Here is a 16,262-nt window from a genome sequence, read left to right as displayed (position 1 = left end):
TCGGGCTGCTCTGGCACGGCCGTCCTGCTGCGCCCCGGGCCCCCCCGGCTTCCCCGGGGAGCGGGGGCATCGCTGACCCGGCCCGGGCAGCCAGAGCCCCCTGCGCGGCTCCGCGGGGCGCCCGGCCCCGGGATCGGTGCCACCGGCCGGGGTAACGCGGGGGACCCCGGGCGGCCGCGGGGCCGGGCCGGGAAGGGTTAAGGGCGGCCGGCGCCCCCCCGGCGGCCGAGGGGCGGGCCTGTCGGGAAGCCGGGATTTCTGCGGTGGTTTTACTGGAAAAGTTGTTGCCGGCGGAGGGAGGGGTCACCCGAGCAGCCCCGGCAGGTTGGGAACGGGGGGGACCGGCCGGCACCGCACCTCCCGCCAGCTCCACTCCGCTCCCGCCGTCCGGCCGCAGCCCCGGGGGCCGGCAGCATCCACCGGGCTCCGGCTCGGGGCTCCGGCCGCTCCGCCGGCCCAGGCGGGGCTCGCTGCCTGCTCCGCTGCCCGCGCTGCCGGGACGCGGCACACGGACGCCCCGGCCGCTCGCCGGGGACCTCCCCGGCACCCCCGGTGCGGGCCCTGCCCGTGGCTCCCGCAAGCCCGGGGACCAGGGACGCCAGCTGCTGCCCCGCCAGGGGCTCTGCCCACCGTGTCCAGTGCCGGTACCCATGGGGAAAAACCAGCCCTGGCCCACGGCGACGGCAATCGCAGCCGAACCTTGCTCTGCGCTGGCCAGCCCCGCCAGCCCTGCTCCAGGCAGTCCCACCGGGACGGGGCAGCGGTGCCCGCTGGGTGCATCCCAACGGGGCTGTCGAGGGTTTGTTGTGGGCTCAGGCTCGTTTGGACGCCGTGTGTGGAAGCGGCTGCCGATGCGCACCCCAAGGAGCCCGGGCCCATCACACCAATGGCGCCATTACACCGCGACAGTGGCGGGCTGGGGCTGGCAGAGACGGCAGCACCCGTCCCTCAGCACCGCCTCCACCCCCAGCGTGGCCTGGCACTGGCCGTGGCGTGGCACAGCACGCTGGAGGCCTGGCTGTGCCCCTGGCAGGCTCAGCCAGGAGCTCAGCACGTCCCAGCGCTTCCAGGCATCGCTCCACGGTTCCCGACAGTAGGAAATCACTTGGCTCCGCAGCTCCTACCCCTCCAGGGATGATTGATGGTGGCTCCCCCCTGCCCGGGGTGGGAGTGGGGCCCTCCAGGCCAGCCAGCCTCAGCCAGCAGGACGAGCTATGGCAGCCCGCAGCGCAAGCAGCGCAGCCATGGAGCCAAGGCAGCCCAGGAGGAAAACACCCTTGAGCTCATGGCAAGCACTTCGGCGTCGCCGCAGGCCCTGTGGCCAGCCCCAGTCACCCAGCACAAGACGCCCATGGCACCGCCTGTGCCACCGGTATTCCTGTGCCCGCAGTCCCCACCCGAACTGGCCCGCAGCCCACCGGCTCTGCTGGGAGGCCAGGAGCAGAGCGCCGGCCGCCAGCCCTGTCCCTGGGGCAGCCATGTGTGCTGGGGGCAGGCGGCTCGGCCCCCAGCCTGGTGATGGCCAAGGAGGCACAGCCATGCTAGCTTCCCGCCGCCCTGCAGCCCCTCCCGAGGCACCTGCAGAGGGGATGCATATGGGGGGCCAGCCCCGTGGCCGGGGGGGCGGGACGTGCAGCCGGGCGAGCGGGCAGGACCTGACAGCAGCTGCTCGCAGGGCTGCCTGTGGGGCCAGGGGCAGGGGGAGCCCAGCCGGCTCCGGGAATCGCCCCGGCGGCTGCCAGGCCTGTGGCAGGGAGGGAGGGGGGGAAACCCGATCCTCCCTGGCGGGACCTGGGCTCAGCTCCCCTGCCAGACCTCGGCTGCTAATTTTAGCCCTGGGGAGGCACCACTGGAGCATCAGCTCAGCCCACCGCGGCAGCACGTTCAGTGGGGTTGGGAGCCGCCAGCCAACGCTGGCAGGTGGCAGCCGCGGAAGCCACGACACAGCCCAGCCCTGGGCAAGCCCCCGGGCAAGCCCCTCCAGCCGCTGGCCGAGCCCCCGCCAAGCCGCCAGCCAGGCGCCAGTGCTGCCCTCCTGCTGCCCACATGCCTGCGGCCTTGGCTTGGCCAGCCCCACATGTGGCCACGAGCCCTCCCACGGGCCCCGGTGCTGGCCCCACCGAGCCCCCACCAAGGCCCTGCTGGGCCCCACATGGTCAGGAGGCTCGCTGGGTGCTGGTGGCCGGGGGACACCCCTGAGGCGGGTCCCAGCCTGCAGCCCCGGGGGAAAGGCCCTGGGGGGGGCTGGCAGGACACAGGGATCCACGGAGGAGGCCCTGCCACGCTGCAAGGTCATGCGAAGGATATGGCTGCCTCCCAGCGGAGGAGCTCCCTGCGTGACTGTGGACCCCAGGCCCTGCCTGGGCTGGTGGTGGGGGCTGCGCAGCGCAGAGCCCCAAGCCAGCCCCCTCAGGTCTCCCAAACCTACGCGTGCAGGCGACGAGATGACCAGCGTGGCCAGGATGGGTGCTCTCCCCACGCTGGGCACAGCGCTGCAGCTGGCCCAGTGGCCCCGTGGGGCACCCCAGGGCCACCCGGCCACCTCCACCGGGAGCAGCGGATGGGTGAGCAGCTGGGGAGGCCCCAGCCCAGGGATGCTCCAGCCAGCCGGCCCTTCCCGAGGGAGCAGAGAGCGGCTCCAGAGCCTGCCCTGCCCCGGGGCAGCTGCCCCAGACACGGTGGGGTCCCCAGCCCAGGGCCCCACAGCTGCACTTCCCCGCCAGCCCTTCACCTGCGGCATGACCGGCTGGGCTGCCCAGCGCTTACTGGAAGAGGAAGCTGCTGGGAAGGCAGCGCGTGCAGTGGGGCAGGTTTGGGGAGGAGAGGCTCAGCTCAGCAGCCGGCAGAGCTCGGCTGTCCATGCTCCCAGGTCCAGGGCCAGTAACGGGAAGCGTCTGCTCTCAGTGACGGTAAATCAGATCGGGGAGATTAGAGGCCTTTTTGCCTAATCATGAGCAGCTTGAAGTTGGAGGACAAGTTCCTGGAACAAAGAGGAAATGGAGGCAGTAAATAAAGAAAAACTGTTAACATGTGGCCCTGCGTGTGAAAAACGTCTCCATGAAGGACTGTTTATGGCTCACTCATCTGCGGGGCTGACAGCGCGGGCTGCGGTGGGAGGTGGTGATGAGGCCCCGCATGCAGGGGCGCAGGCGGGGCGGCAGGCGTGCGGGCAGCCCGCCGGGACAGCTGTGGGGGGCTCTCGGACGGGGGGGAGGGCTAGGGGGGCCGGGGCCGTGTGGTGGCACATGGCAGAGGGAGGAGGAAGGCAGCAGCATAGCAGGGGCCATGGTGCAGGCAGCTGGACCAGCGATGTCAGGGAGGCTGCGTGCACGGGGAGGGAGCGGCATGGCACATGCAAGGGGAGAGGCAGCGGGCAGGCAGGGGTTGGGCAGCGTGTGGCCCCCAAGGGGAAGGGGGGCACCCAAACGCACCTGCCCCACTGCTCCCCCCGCAAGTGCCAGGAGAGGTGCTGAGTGCTGCAGAGCTGTGCCCCCCACCTGCAGCATGAGGGGGACACGGCCCAGGCTCTCCCAGCAGAGCCCAGTGTCCCACGGAGCATCACCAGCCTCCAGCCGGTCCAGCCCAACGGGGGGAAGGCGGGGGGTCTCACTCCTGCGCCAGGCACGTGCTCCCCTGCTCCAGGGGCAGCGGGGATTTCTGCCAGGAGCCAGATGCCGGTGGGTCCTCTCCCCAGTGCAGGCAGAGAGAGCCGCCACCAGCGCTGCTGCAGTACGTGCCTGCCCGCGGTGCCACAGGACAGCGTGTCAGCTGTTTCCAGGGCAGACGGAGCCAGAAGCCAGAGCCGATTCCCAGCAGCAAGGTCACCCCGCGCCATCCCCGCTGGCAGCGGGAGCAGCGTGGCGGGAGCCATGGCGGTTCAGCACGGGTTCAATAGGCCTGCGGAAAGACTCGCGGACCTCTGCGGAGCCACGGCCAAGCGGGCGCCCATGGCCTCGTGCCGGTGCTCCCTCCAGCAGGACGCCCGGGACGGGCGCTCCCAGCAAAGCGAGGGGCCACGGCAGAGCCGGGGGCAGCACCCACCCGTGTCCCCCACCCCTCCGCCTGCCCCCGCACCGTGGCTCGGGGGTGCAGCAGGCACAGGGCAGAGGCCGGGCAGAGGCGAGGGATGGAGGGATGGGGAGGGTCTGCAGGGGCCGCGCTGCGGGGACAGCCCCGGGACGGTGCCCACGCAGCAGCCGTTGCCCCGTATCCCGCCGTCCCCGCGGGTCGTGCAGCCCACGGCCGCGGGTCCCAGCCCCAGCCCCGCCCGCCACGGGGGCCGGGGCCACGGGCGATCCCGCCCCCGCCCGCGTACGCGCCCGGGAGCCCTTGCGGCGGGGCGGTCCCGGCGATGCTGGCGGCGCGGGGCGCGGGCGCGGCGCTGCGGCGGGGCCGGTTGCTGACGGCGGGGGCCGGGGCGGTGCAGCCGCGGGTCCCCCCCCGCCCCGTTGGGCCCCCGCCGCACGTCGTGGACCTGCGGAGCGACACGGTGACCCGGCCCTGCGCGGGGATGCGCCGCGCCATGGCCCGCGCCGTCGTGGGCGACGACGACTACGGGGAGGACCCGGCGGTCAACGGTGGGCGGCGGGGACGGGGACCCCCCCCCCCGCCCCTGGTGGGGTCCCTGCCTGCAGCTCCCCCAGCCCAGGGGCAGCCGGGATGGGGAGCCCAGAGCGGGCTGGGGGTGGGCGCCTGGACCTGTGGGGTTCCCGACCCCCCCCCGTGCCTGCCCAGGGCCAGCAGACGCCCCCTTCCCCAGGACCCCCGTGCTTCTTGCCCCTGCAGAGCTGCAGCGCCTGGCCGCAGGGATCCTGGGGATGGAGGAGGCTCTTTTTGTGCCTACGGCCACGATGGCGAACCTCATCGCCGGTGAGTGCCCGGGGCTGCACCCAGCCCTCCTTCCCCGCACCCCGGGGTGGCCAGGTCACAAACCGAGGGGCAGGTTTATGCCCCCATCCCATGGAGGGTGTGGAGGGTAAGAACAGCCCTGCTTCTCCCCGGGGTCCCAAGGAGAGCCCCACTTCTGCTCAGGAAGCTGCCCGGACGGCTGCAGGGCTGTGGGCAGCAGGTCCTTTCTGACCTGGGTGCATCTCCTTGCCCCTTCCTCGGCCCCCTCCACCTCAAATCTGCAGCAGCATGACCCTGCTCGGACCCCGGAGCTGCTCCCTGCTTCATGCTGCTGCTGAGCAAACCCCCGTTGGGTCTGCTTGTCCCCGTCCTGCGCTTGGCCTCCACTCTGCTCCATTAACCTTTACCCGGTTTGCTTTCCTGCTCTCCTGTGAGCGGGGGTCCGCTGTGCGCTGCGTCGGAGCATGGGCCCCGCTCCAGCCCCTGCCATGTGCATGCACCAGGGAGGGGAGGCCGTGCCCCCCAGCTGCTCCCCCACCTCCAGCTGCTGCAGGCAGCCCCGGTCCCACAGCCCCAGCACCTCTGGGGACAGAGCCGGCACCCCGTGCCCGCAGGAGGCCGTGCTGCTGTGGCACCGCTGTGCTGCGTGCCCAGCCTTCGCACGCCGGAGCCCCACAAGCCACCAGAGCGCAGGCAGCCCGCGGGCACCCCGGCTGAGCCTGCCTGTCCTCCGGCACGCGCTGCCCCCTCCCTCACGGCCCCTCTCCCTCCCAGTGATGTGCCACTGCCAGCGCAGGGGGGCTCAGCTGCTCCTGGGCCGGGACGCCCACCTGCACCTCTACGAGCACGGCGGGGCCGCGCAGGTGGGTGCTGCGGACGGACAGACCGACAGACAGGCTGCGGCCCGGGCTGGCGGGGCACGGCGGGCCCGGTGACACTGGCGCAGGCAGGGGCAGGAGGGCGGCTTGCTGCTGCCCTCCTCTGGCTGCCGGGGCCGGGCTGGGCGAAGGATGCCTTGCTGGGCTGAGGCAGCAGCATCACCCGGATCGCCCCGAGCCACAGCCTGGGGCACAAGTGGGGGCTGCGCACACCCGGCACAGGGCAGGAGGGGATGGAGGGGCAGAGGGCGGGGACCCCCATGCACCACCACCATCCCCCTATGTGCCATCACTGTCCCCCATCAGCTTTGCTCCCTGCCTTGCCCCGGGCACAGGTTGCTGGCATCCACTCCCAGGCACTGCCGGATCTGCCAGATGGCACCTTCGACCTGGACCAGCTGGAGCTGACCATCCGCGAGGCCCACGGCAGCCGGTACCACCCGCGCCCCGAGCTCATCTGCCTGGAGAACACGCACAGCTCGGCGGGGGGCCGGGCGCTGCCCCTCACCTACCTCCAGCAGGTAGGAGCCGGCAGCTGGCAGCAGCCCTGCCTGGGTGCAGGCAGCTGGATGCAGCAGGACGGCACTGCAGGGGTGCCAGGGCCTTGCCAAGGAGCTCGGAGCGCAGCTCACATTGGTGCTGGCCGCCCCACCAGGCTCAGTGCCTCCAGGGGTCCTGCCCGGCCCAGCTCCTCTTCTGCCTCCCCCCAGGTCCGGGGGCTCGCTGACCGCTATGGGCTGCGGGTGCACGTGGATGGAGCACGGCTGATGAATGCAGCGGTGGCCCAGGACGTGGAGCCGGCTCAGATCACCCAGCACTGCGACTCTGTGTCCCTCTGCTTCTCCAAGGTGTGCTCGTGTGGGGAGGGTGTCCCCGGGGCCAGATGAGACCAGCACAAGCTGGGGCCTCGCCCTTGTTTGGGGGTATGGGGCTGAGCGCCCAGCTTGCAGGCTAGGGCATCCCTGGGTGCATCCCTGGGAGGGGTACGGGCAGCCCCCCGGGGCAGCTCGGGTCACCCCTCTGTGGCTCCGCAGGGCCTGGGCGCCCCGGCTGGCGCGGTGCTGGCTGGACGCAGGGAATTTGTCACCGAGGCCTGGCGCGTGCGGAAGCTGCTGGGCGGGGGGATGCGGCAGGCAGGCGTGCTGGCAGCCGCTGCCCGCCTCGGGCTGGAGCACGCGAAGGCGACGCTGCGCAGAGACCACGACAATGCCCGACGCTTTGCTGAAGGTACCTTGGGGCCCCTTGGCACGCCGGGAGATACAGGTGCCTCCAGCCTGACATCGCTGCGGCACAGCCAGGTCCTGCCCTGCCTGACAGCTTGGTGTGGGCCCAGCCTTGTCCCCTGCCGCCGGCTGGGCTCACTGCACTCAACACTGCCAGGGGTAACAGCGGTGCAGGCACCTTTCCTGGGCAGCCGTGCTGGATCTCCAAGCAGGCAAGGATGCCGCTGGGGTCCCCGCCTGGCTTGGAGTGCCGGGATGATGCCATGCCTGTCCGCATGGTGCCCACAGTGACCCTGGTGCTGCACAGCAGGGAGGGCAAAGGGCCCCTTCTTCAGCTGGGACCTGGGGCCAGGCTTGGGCAGCGCTGCAGCCTCCTCTCCTGGGAAGCCGGGTACCGGGCTTGCAGCCTACCACCCCTGCCTCCCCCCAGGCATCCAGGAGCTGAACTCGCCCCTCTGCTCTGTCAACCTCGCGGCGGTGGAGACAAACATCGTGATGGTGAGCATCAGGGGGAGCTGGCCGTCCCCCGCAGAGCTCTGCGAGCACCTGCAGGCAGTGAGCGAGGAGGAGTTGGCCGAGACCGGCCAGGCTGTCAGCGTCCTGCTATTCCCCTGGTCGGCATGCACCGTGCGTGCAGTCTGGCACCGCGATGTCTCAGCCCACGACACTGAGCTCGCAAAGAACAAGCTGGAGTTTGTGGCCAGGAAGTGCCAGGAGAAGCTGGCCCTGGGACTGCGCCCGACTCCTCCGAGCATGGGGGGAGCCTGAGCATCCTCCCAGCCCCAGCCCGGGGGCAGCCGCCTTCCCCTGGCTGCTGCAGGCAGGCTTGGGCGGCTGTTCCAGCCCTGTCCTGGCAGCCAGCAGCAAAGGGGCTGGGACCAGCCACAGCGTGCTCCAGGCATGTTCTCAATCAGCTGCGGCACAACATCCACCCCTGCGTGCAGCCCTGCAAACCAGCATGAGCCCAGCCCCGGGGAGACCCCAGCCCACTGCCCCAGTGGGAGCACCAGCCCTCCCAGGAGGGATCGCCTTCACAGACATGCCCCGAGGGACAGAGGGGAGCCCACATCTCACACCGTCACCCAGACCCCTCCAAGGCAGTGTTCCCGTCTCGCTAGTCACCCAGCAAACATCCTCAGAGCACCCTCTAGTCCTCTACAGAAGCTCTGCTGCTGTAACTCAGGTCCTGCAGACAGCACCCAAAAGCAGAGCCAGACACCCCCCACCCCGAAGGCCACACGCTGCGTCTGGCCCATGTGCACTGCACGTGTGCAAGGATACTGCAGCAGGGAGACAGATCCCGAGGGATGGTCAGGGCACAAAATAAATGTGTTCTGGCAGCACTGTGGCTGCGCAGGATGTTTTCTCCCAAGCATGTAGCAGGGACATCGTCGCAGCCCAGAGGTCCCCATTGAGGGACAAGTGCTCCTGAGGATGTGGAAGCATCTCACAAGTTGGTATCTGGCCAGGACTGGCCCAGCCTGGCCCAGACAGCTCCCCAGTGTGCTGCTCCATCACCCCCATCCCCAAAGGCTTGTGTTACCCCAGTCCCATAGCTTCCCAGCAGCTGCAGGCAGGCTCTCTGGGCTTCCCTGCCTGCCCAGCCTGTCGCTTTCTGGGTCAGACTTTGCCTGTGCAGAGAGCTGGGCCGGGCTCAGTGGTGTGCTTCCCACTGCCAGCATGGAAGAGCCCAGCCGCAGGACGGGAGCTCCGCGCTGGGAGAGGAAATTCTGCAGCAGCCACATCTAGTGTGTACTCGCTGGCTCAGTGCAGCCCCAGCTCCCCAGGAAGCAGAGTTACACCCAGGCAGCAGTTATTCCTATTTTATTTTGTATTGGCAATAAGCAGTTTAAAGGAAATCAACGGAACAAACTTCATCACCCGGTTGTCCAGGCGGAGCCCTGCAGGCCTGCCAGCCCCACGCACTCCAGACAGGCAGAAACACTGCTGCAAAGGAATGCCAGCCCAGGCGAGAATCAGCGATAACTGGTGCTCCCCTGCTCTGAGCCCCCCTGTCTGGCTGCAGGCTGGAAGGACCGGAGGGGGCACAGAGGGTGTCCAGAAGCAGCAGCCACCCTGTGCTGCAGGAGGAGACCCAGCGGGCTGGAGCGAGGAGGGCAGCAGGGCAGGGTGCACGCAGGCTGCCTGTCACCACCACGCAGGGCTGTGGTTCCCATCTCAGTTTGCTCCTCACATGCCATCAAGTTCTTGAAATCATGTTCAGAATTACCTGGGATGAGGAAGCGAGCCCTGTGAGCAGTGCCTGACCATGCTCCTCCGCTCCTGCAGATGACAGCCAGCCCCGAAGCCGCAGCCCTGCACTCGCCTCGGTACACAGGGACAGCTCATCTCGGCACAGCCCTCCTGGGCTGCTGATCTTAGAGGGACAGGAGGACAGGAGCTCTTTCCCTACCTGAGTGAGGACATAGTTCTCCTCCGACAGCTTCTCAATGATGTCAAAGTGATCCACACCGGCGAGATCCAGCAGGGAGACGGACCAGCCGGCTGCACGCAGGGCCTGCGGAGAGAGCAGCGCTGGCAGGAGGGACCCTGATGCCCATCCACCCCGGACGGGGCAGCAGGAATGATGGCTCAGCAAGGATTAGCATCTTCCCCTGAGCTGCTGTCGTCTTCAACAGCAGCCATCGCCACAGCAGCAGAAATACGGCTCTGATACGGCACACGAGCTCTTCGTCCCAGCTTAGCAGGTCTGAGCGGGCCAGCTGGAGCAGCATCGCCGTGGAGCCGCTGCCCAGAGCTCACCTGGCCGTACTCCTGTGACTGCCTGCGAAACTCCGGGGAGTCGTGCTGGGCCACAGCCACCAGCACCTCACAAGCCGCAGCTGCAGGCGCTGCTGGGGCGACGCACAGCATGGGGCTGTTCCTCTGGGCGACCTCCCTGGAGGAGACACCGCGGTGGCAGCTGACGTAGCCCCTCGCTCGGAGAGGGGGTCTTTGCCTGCAGAGCACCTGTGTCCTCGGCTGGGCGCACCAGCCCGGCGGAGGGCGCAGGGCCTGTGCCCGGCTCAGGCGCAGAGGCAGCCGATGCCCCGCTGCGCAGGCAGGCTGTGTGGGCAGGGGCAGAGCAGGCTGCAGAACCGCTGGCATTTGCCCGCAGGCTGCGCTGGCCAAAGCCACGCGTGTGCCGCAGCCTGCCTGTGCCCTTTCCCAGTTGCTGTCCCCACAGCGTGTGGCCTCACCGGCTCATCTTCAGCGCATCGTTCACGTAGGTGTGCAGGATGGGCTCCAGGTCGTACACGCCGCTCACCAGCACGGCTCCTGGAGGCAGAGGCGTCGGCGGGTGAGGGACCCTGCAGCTCGGGCCACTCTCACAGCCCTGTGCGTGGGAACTCTCCGTGAGCCCACGTCCCCAGGCCTCAGTGAGCGGCGGGTGGCCACAGGACACACACACCCCCGGGGAAAGCTTGTCCAGGAGCCCAGAGTCCTGCACTCCCAGCGCCTATGGGCTGCAATCAACTGGGGCAACTCATCTCCCTTGGCTCTACAGCCCCCGGAGCCTGGTACGGGCAGCAGAAACGGCCTCATCCCGGGTGCAGATACCAGTTCGCCTTCAGCCCCCATGCCCGGACATGGCGGTGCTACCTTTGATATCTGGCACCACTCCGTATTCCGTCCAGTCCGTGGACAACACCATGGCTGCCAAGTGGGCCCCTGCCGAGTGTCCACACAGGTAAACACCTCTAGAGAGAGGGAGCCATGAGCCAGTGCAGGGAGCGACGGCGCGGCGCCTGCTGCCTCGGGACGCCCTGCTCCGTGCGGAGGAGGTGGCACAGCCGCCAATGCCACAGCCCAAACGCGGCAGCTCGGACACATTTCCCAGTCCATCAACTGACACCTCGCGCAGTGACAAGGGAGCACGGCCACGGGCATTGCCCAGCGCTCAGACCGAGGCACTGAAGCTTTTGTCACAGCACAGGGCTCGTTCGTCCCCTCCTGTTGCTGCCACAGCCACCCCCATGCACCAAACCACCCAGGGAGTGTTGTGGGTGCGTTTTGCCTCGAAGGCCCGACAGCGGACATAGTGGTGGGGCGGAGGGAACCCCAGGAGCTGCACGCAGCCCACCTGATCCCGGAGAAGCGCTCCACCAGGAAGGCGAGGCTGCGCCGCACCTGCAGCACCATGGCGTCCATGTGGCCTGGGCAGAGAGCAGAGTCGGGAGGGAGGGCGCCGGGCCAGCGCGGGCGGCCGCAGCCTTTGCTGGGCAGCACCTACCTTTGGGGGCTGTGTCGTACCCCACCGCCACCACCGCCACGCCACGCGACACCAGCGGAGGGGCTGCGAATCCCGACTCGTCTTTACTGGGGAGCAAAGAGCAGCTGGGCTGCGGGGGCCGGCGTCTCTGGGGTCCGATCAGACCCAGAGTACCCAGAACGAATCCGGGTGTCATGAGAAGGGAGGCGGTAAAAGCAGGCCGGGGGGCTCCCTTCCCAAGGGATCGCCTCGCCGACAGCCCACCTCACCTCAGGCACTGCCAGTATCCGCCATGGATGTAGACCAGGACCGGGAAGGCTGCGGGGCACAGCCCGGGGTGAGCAGGGGGCACGGCCCCCCGCTCGCCCCCGCCGCCGCCGCCGCCTGCCCATCACCTACTTCCAGAAGGGTCGGTGGGAAAATAAATGTCCAGCTTCTCCCCCTCCCCGTCGCCGTAGGGGACGTGCAGCGAGGTCTGCGCGCCGGCCCGGGCCCGCTGGGTTCCTGCGGGAGGACGGAGACGGCGCCTGGGACACGGCCCGCGGGGCCGGGGCACCTCGAGCGGCAGCCTCGGCCCCGGCGCCCCCAGCCCAGCCCTGCCCCGGGGCCGGGACCGGCGGCTCCTCACCTGCCGCCGTCGCCGCGAGGTGGGCCTGGACGACGGCGTCCCTGCCCAGGCGGGGGGACCAGCGGCTGGGGGAGTACTGCTCCTCCAGCGCCTGCGGGGGAGGCACGGGGGCTGCGGCGCGGGGCAGCTCCGCCCGGCCGGCGGCACCGGGGCGGCGGGTGCCGGGCGAGGATCCTCGCTCCGCGGCCCGGGCGAGAACCGCGCACCGCCCGCCCCGCGGGCCCTACCTCCGCGGGCATCTCCCGCCACCCCCCCATGCTGCAGCCCGTCCCGGTCCCGATCCCGATCCCGATCCCGGTCCCGATCCCGGTCCCGCGCCCGCCGCGGCCGCCCCGCGCCCCTCGCCCGCCCGGGGGCGGGGGCCGGAGCCCGGGGGCGGGGCCGCCCCGCTCCCATTGGCCGCCAGGAGGGCGGGACCGGGGGCGGGGCAGCGGGAGGGGCCGCCCCGCTCCCATTGGCCGCCCGGGGGGCGGGACCGGGCCGGGGACACCGGGCGGGCTGACGGGGCGATGACGTAGAGGCGTGCCGGGGCGCGGACGGGCGCGCGGTGCACGCCGGGAAGGCGGGGCGGGCCCGGGCGCGGAGGCGCGGAGGGAAATAAGAATTTTTGCGCCTGTGCTCTCATTGGCCGGCGCGGCGGCTCGGCGGCGCGAGCCCTCCTCCGATTGGTCGGCGTGGCGGCGCGTGGGCATGAGGCCTCCCCGGATTGGCTGGCGCCGTGCCGTAGCGGAGAGGCGCGCGCGCGCGGGCTGTCCGTCCGTCCGGTGCAGCCATGAACTGCCTGACGGTGCCCGGCGTCCACCCCGGCTCGCCCAGCCGCCAGCGCGGGCAGATCCAGGTACGGGGCCGGGCCGACACCGATACCGGTGGCGGGTGGGCGCTCAGCGGCGTGGGGCCGGTACCGAGGGGGATGCGGAGGCTGGGCCGGTACCGGGGAGGGGGGGGGGAATGCCCGGGCAATGGCGTGGCCCGGGTGGCGTGGCGCTGCGGCGGGCCGAACCAGCACCGGGGGTGCCGGGGCTGGGCCGGGCGATGGCCAGGCCGGCGCCCGGGGTCTGCCGGCGCGGTGCCCCCGCCAAGCTGCGCTCTCGCCCGCTGACCCTCGTGGTTCTGCCCCCAGGTGATCTTCGGACCCATGTTCTCCGGGAAGAGGTAGGCCCGGGGCGGATGGCGGGGCGGGGAGCGGGCCGGGGCCCGCTGACGGCCATCTCTTGCAGCACGGAGCTCATGCGGCGGGTGCGGCGGTTCCAGCTCGCTCAGTACCAGTGCCTGCTGGTGAAGTACGCCAAGGACACGCGCTACTGCACCTCCGGCGTCTCCACGCACGACAGGTGAGGGCCTGGGGCAGCAGGAGCCGCCCCCGTGGGCCCAGCAGCTGGGCTGCCCGGCTCACCGCCTCGCCCTTCCCCGCAGGAACACCATGGAGGCCCTGCCAGCCTGCCTCCTCAAGGACGTGTACCAGGAGGCACTGGCCTCTGCGGTCATCGGCATTGACGAGGGCCAGTTTGTAAGTGCATGGCTGGGGCAGGTCCTGGGGAGCTCTGCAGGATGCAATCTTCAGAGCACCCTGTGCAGGAGAAAGTCTGAATCCTCTGCAGCAGGGGGTGGGAAGAAATAACCCTGGGGCAGGTTGATCCTGCTGGACTATGCTTGTGTAGTCAAACCCTTCCCTTCCCTGAGTGCCTGCAGGCTGAGGACGGTGGGCCTGGAGAATATTTCACAGATGTGCCACAGGGCTTTAATTTTTTTTGTGCCCTGTGCTGCTGTCTGGGCATGTGCCGCTGGATCCTGAGTGAAGCGCTGCCCCTTCTTCCTCCTGACACTGTTTCTGTACCTCCTCTAGTTCCCAGACATTGTGGAGTTCTGCGAGATGATGGCCAATGCTGGGAAAACCGTCATTGTTGCCGCTCTTGATGGGACCTTCCAGAGAAAGGTAAAAGGTTCTGTTTGTTTAGTACAGCAGCTGCTTTGGGATCCTTGTAGAACCCATCCAACAGAACCGCCCCTGCTGTCTTGGCACAGGCCTTCGGGAGCATCCTGAACCTGGTGCCGCTGGCAGAGAGCGTGGTGAAGCTGAACGCCGTATGCATGGAGTGCTACCGAGAAGCCTCCTACACAAAGAGGCTGGGAGCAGAGAGGGAGGTGAGTTCCCTCGGAACAAAAAGCACTTCAGTAGCTTCACCTGGCCAGTCCTGCTAGTCTAGAGGGATCTCCTCAGGGGAACCAGGTTCTGCAGAGTCACTCTCCCAATTTTCTTGCCAGGTTGAAGTGATTGGAGGAGCAGACAAGTACCACTCCGTCTGCCGAGCCTGCTACTTCCGCAAGCGGCCTCAGCAGCCTGGGTTGGAAAACAAGGAGAACGTGCCCATGGGGGTGAAGCAGCAGGACGTGGCTGCCTCCCGGAAGATCTTTGCTTCTTGACTGCTGGGCTCCCGCATGGGGAAAAACAAAAGGAAGAAAGCTAAATGCTGCAGCTCCCAGATGCCAGATCTGGCTTCCTCTGCTTTTAGCAAAACTGTTAAGTGTCTTAGCTCTACCTGCCAAACCAAGCCGCTGTTCTCTGCACCGAGCGCCAGGAAAGAGGAGGATCAACCGGACCTAATGCCGGGGGGAGCTGAAGCAGGAGCCTGACTAAAAGTGAGCTCCTTTCTCAGAACACGGAAAAAAGACAGGTGTAGTTACTGATGCTGCCACACAAACAGGTCCTGGAAAACTGCCACAGCAAGCCAGGCTGCAGGGCTTCTATCGCTCGCCATAGTTCTGGCCTGCTCTCCTGGTCTTCTGCTTATGTTCAGACTGGCCCTGGTGGCTGGTTCACTTGCCTGTGAACGCAACTGTTTCTTTATCTCTGGTGCGCTCTTGCTAAATTCCAGGTTTCTTAAGACAATGTACAGTAACTTAGTATTTTAAACCCACTTCCTTTTTTGACACAGTCTGAGGAGATAACCCGTTCCTTGTCGTAGAGCTGTGGCACAACTTTTCAACTGACACACGTAGCAGCAGCCTGGCCCTCAGCAGTCCCTTTGAACGATTGTGCCTGGCCTCTCCGTTTGCCGTTACGCTCACTTGCTGTAACGGTCTTGAAAATTTTTGTTGAAACAGAAGAGGGGAGAAAGGAAGGCTTGACTTGACAGCCTGACAGTAGCCTCTTCCTAGCTTTTGAACTTTAAAAGGGCTAGCAGTAGTCTAGTAGTAGTCTGTGTATTAAGACAGAGTCCTCTTGGAAGAACTGGACTTCACTTCAGAAAGAGCCTCCTCTCCAAAATCGGGGTGGTTTTGCTCAGGTCCAAGCTTGGTGCTGCCACTTCAGTGCTCAGTTACCTGTGAAGGGTTTGGAGGCTCAGGACTTAATCTGTAAAGTTTTGGGCTACTATTTCTGTACAGATCCAGCTACTTGGAAAAAGGTCTCTGCTTTGAGTGGATGGTTCTTGACTCTAGTCATGTATCTCACTCCCTCCTGAGCCTTTCAAAAACTCTCAAGGCTGCTTCTTCCTCTGCTGTAAGTTGACTGAAGGATCCTCTTCCCTCTTTGCTTGACTTGGCTTCTGGAAGGGCTTTGGTGTTTGGTTTTTTTTTCCTTAATCCTTGCAAAAGTGCTTTTCCCTGTAAGCCAGTGCCCACAAGCTCCAAGCAGTAGCTTTTGGTTCTGGCCAGGTCAAATCTCCACGTCCAGCCGCGGTGCTCTCTGCCTACACCCTCCAGCTAAGCGGAGGCACCTCCCTAGAAGGTTACAAGAGCTGTCTGAAAACCCCTGCTCCCTCTGCATTACTTGAAGTGATGACAGTTGTAGTACTCACAAGCACTTGATTGCCAGGCCTGGGCTTTCCCCTTAGGGACGGGGAAGGTGGCACTGCTACTGGTTTAGGTTAATAAATAACTTAATGAAATTGTCTCTGTGTGTTTTTTGCCAGACCGCTCTGAAAAGGCTTCCCTGCAGTGAACAGCGTGCAAACAGTGTGGGCTGATTGCTCTCAGCAGCAGCCTGGGCTGGTCACAGGGGTGGTGTTGGAGCTGTCTGCTCAAACCTAGCAAACAGACTCTGCGAGGAGCAGGAGGAGGCCTAAAAATAGCACTAGCATGAGTGTGCTGTTTGCAGTGCAGCAGTTGGCTGGGGCTGCTCTGCCACTTCCCTGCCTGGACCCTGCCGCCTCAGCCCTCAGGGAGAGAGGGGGAACCCTGTTTTGCTTCCCTAGAGAAGAAAGGCACGTGATGGCGAGGTGAAAAAGTTTATTCCATCTCTACAGTGACAAAGAAAGAACTACTTGAACACCAGCCCCAGCAGCGACAGCTTGCATACTGCACGCTGCTGCCGGGAACAGCTTCACAACAGGTGCAGCAGAAAACACAACCTGAGACAGCCAGCCTGCACAGGCGCCGGCGCGGCACCCTCGGTCAGCCGGGAGCGAGGGCTGCAAGCAGGGTGCTGCCGAGGGAACAGTGGGCAGGACACAGGACGGCAGCCTCGCTTCTGC

At 67.2% G+C, this 16,262-nt stretch overlaps 3 protein-coding genes across 4 annotated transcripts; 2 read left to right on the top strand and 1 right to left on the bottom strand.

Annotated features, from left to right (window-relative positions):
* The first annotated feature begins 4,351 nt into the window (after nt 1–4,351).
* LOC104018634 (uncharacterized) lies at nt 4,352–8,259 on the top strand. The gene is made up of 7 exons (XM_087750907.1): nt 4,352–4,577; nt 4,786–4,869; nt 5,623–5,711; nt 6,062–6,247; nt 6,437–6,574; nt 6,761–6,953; nt 7,380–8,259. Exons 1-7 carry the CDS (start codon nt 4,352–4,354, stop codon nt 7,715–7,717), a joined length of 1,254 nt encoding a protein of 417 aa, XP_087607033.1. The 3' UTR covers nt 7,718–8,259.
* Nucleotides 8,260–8,757: 498 nt separating this feature from the next.
* AFMID (arylformamidase) lies at nt 8,758–12,163 on the bottom strand. Of its 2 annotated transcripts, none has more exons than XM_087750834.1 (11): nt 12,018–12,163; nt 11,791–11,881; nt 11,562–11,666; nt 11,432–11,480; nt 11,184–11,269; nt 11,034–11,106; nt 10,553–10,650; nt 10,150–10,228; nt 9,713–9,908; nt 9,363–9,467; nt 8,758–9,179 (listed from the first exon to the last, which is right to left on the bottom strand). In XM_087750834.1, exons 1-11 carry the CDS (start codon nt 12,045–12,047, stop codon nt 9,150–9,152), a joined length of 942 nt encoding a protein of 313 aa, XP_087606960.1. In that variant the 5' UTR covers nt 12,048–12,163; the 3' UTR covers nt 8,758–9,149. The 2 variants fall into 2 exon arrangements, with proteins under 2 accessions (XP_087606960.1, XP_087606961.1); XM_087750835.1 differs by having other exon boundaries at nt 9,713–9,848; nt 12,018–12,083.
* Nucleotides 12,164–12,344: 181 nt separating this feature from the next.
* Nucleotides 12,345–15,677, top strand: TK1 (thymidine kinase 1). Its single transcript, XM_087750836.1, has 7 exons — nt 12,345–12,628; nt 12,911–12,942; nt 13,008–13,121; nt 13,204–13,297; nt 13,634–13,723; nt 13,813–13,932; nt 14,053–15,677. Exons 1-7 carry the CDS (start codon nt 12,563–12,565, stop codon nt 14,209–14,211), a joined length of 675 nt encoding a protein of 224 aa, XP_087606962.1. The 5' UTR covers nt 12,345–12,562; the 3' UTR covers nt 14,212–15,677.
* The last annotated feature ends 585 nt before the right edge of the window (nt 15,678–16,262 follow it).

The sequence above is a fragment of the Nipponia nippon genome, unplaced genomic scaffold (assembly GCF_047370975.1).
Source record: "Nipponia nippon isolate SJK-2023a ecotype South Korea unplaced genomic scaffold, ASM4737097v1 scaffold_14, whole genome shotgun sequence".
NCBI lineage: Eukaryota > Metazoa > Chordata > Aves > Pelecaniformes > Threskiornithidae > Nipponia > Nipponia nippon.
Note: the sequence above shows the minus strand (reverse complement) of the source record. Positions and strands in the feature narration are given on the sequence as shown.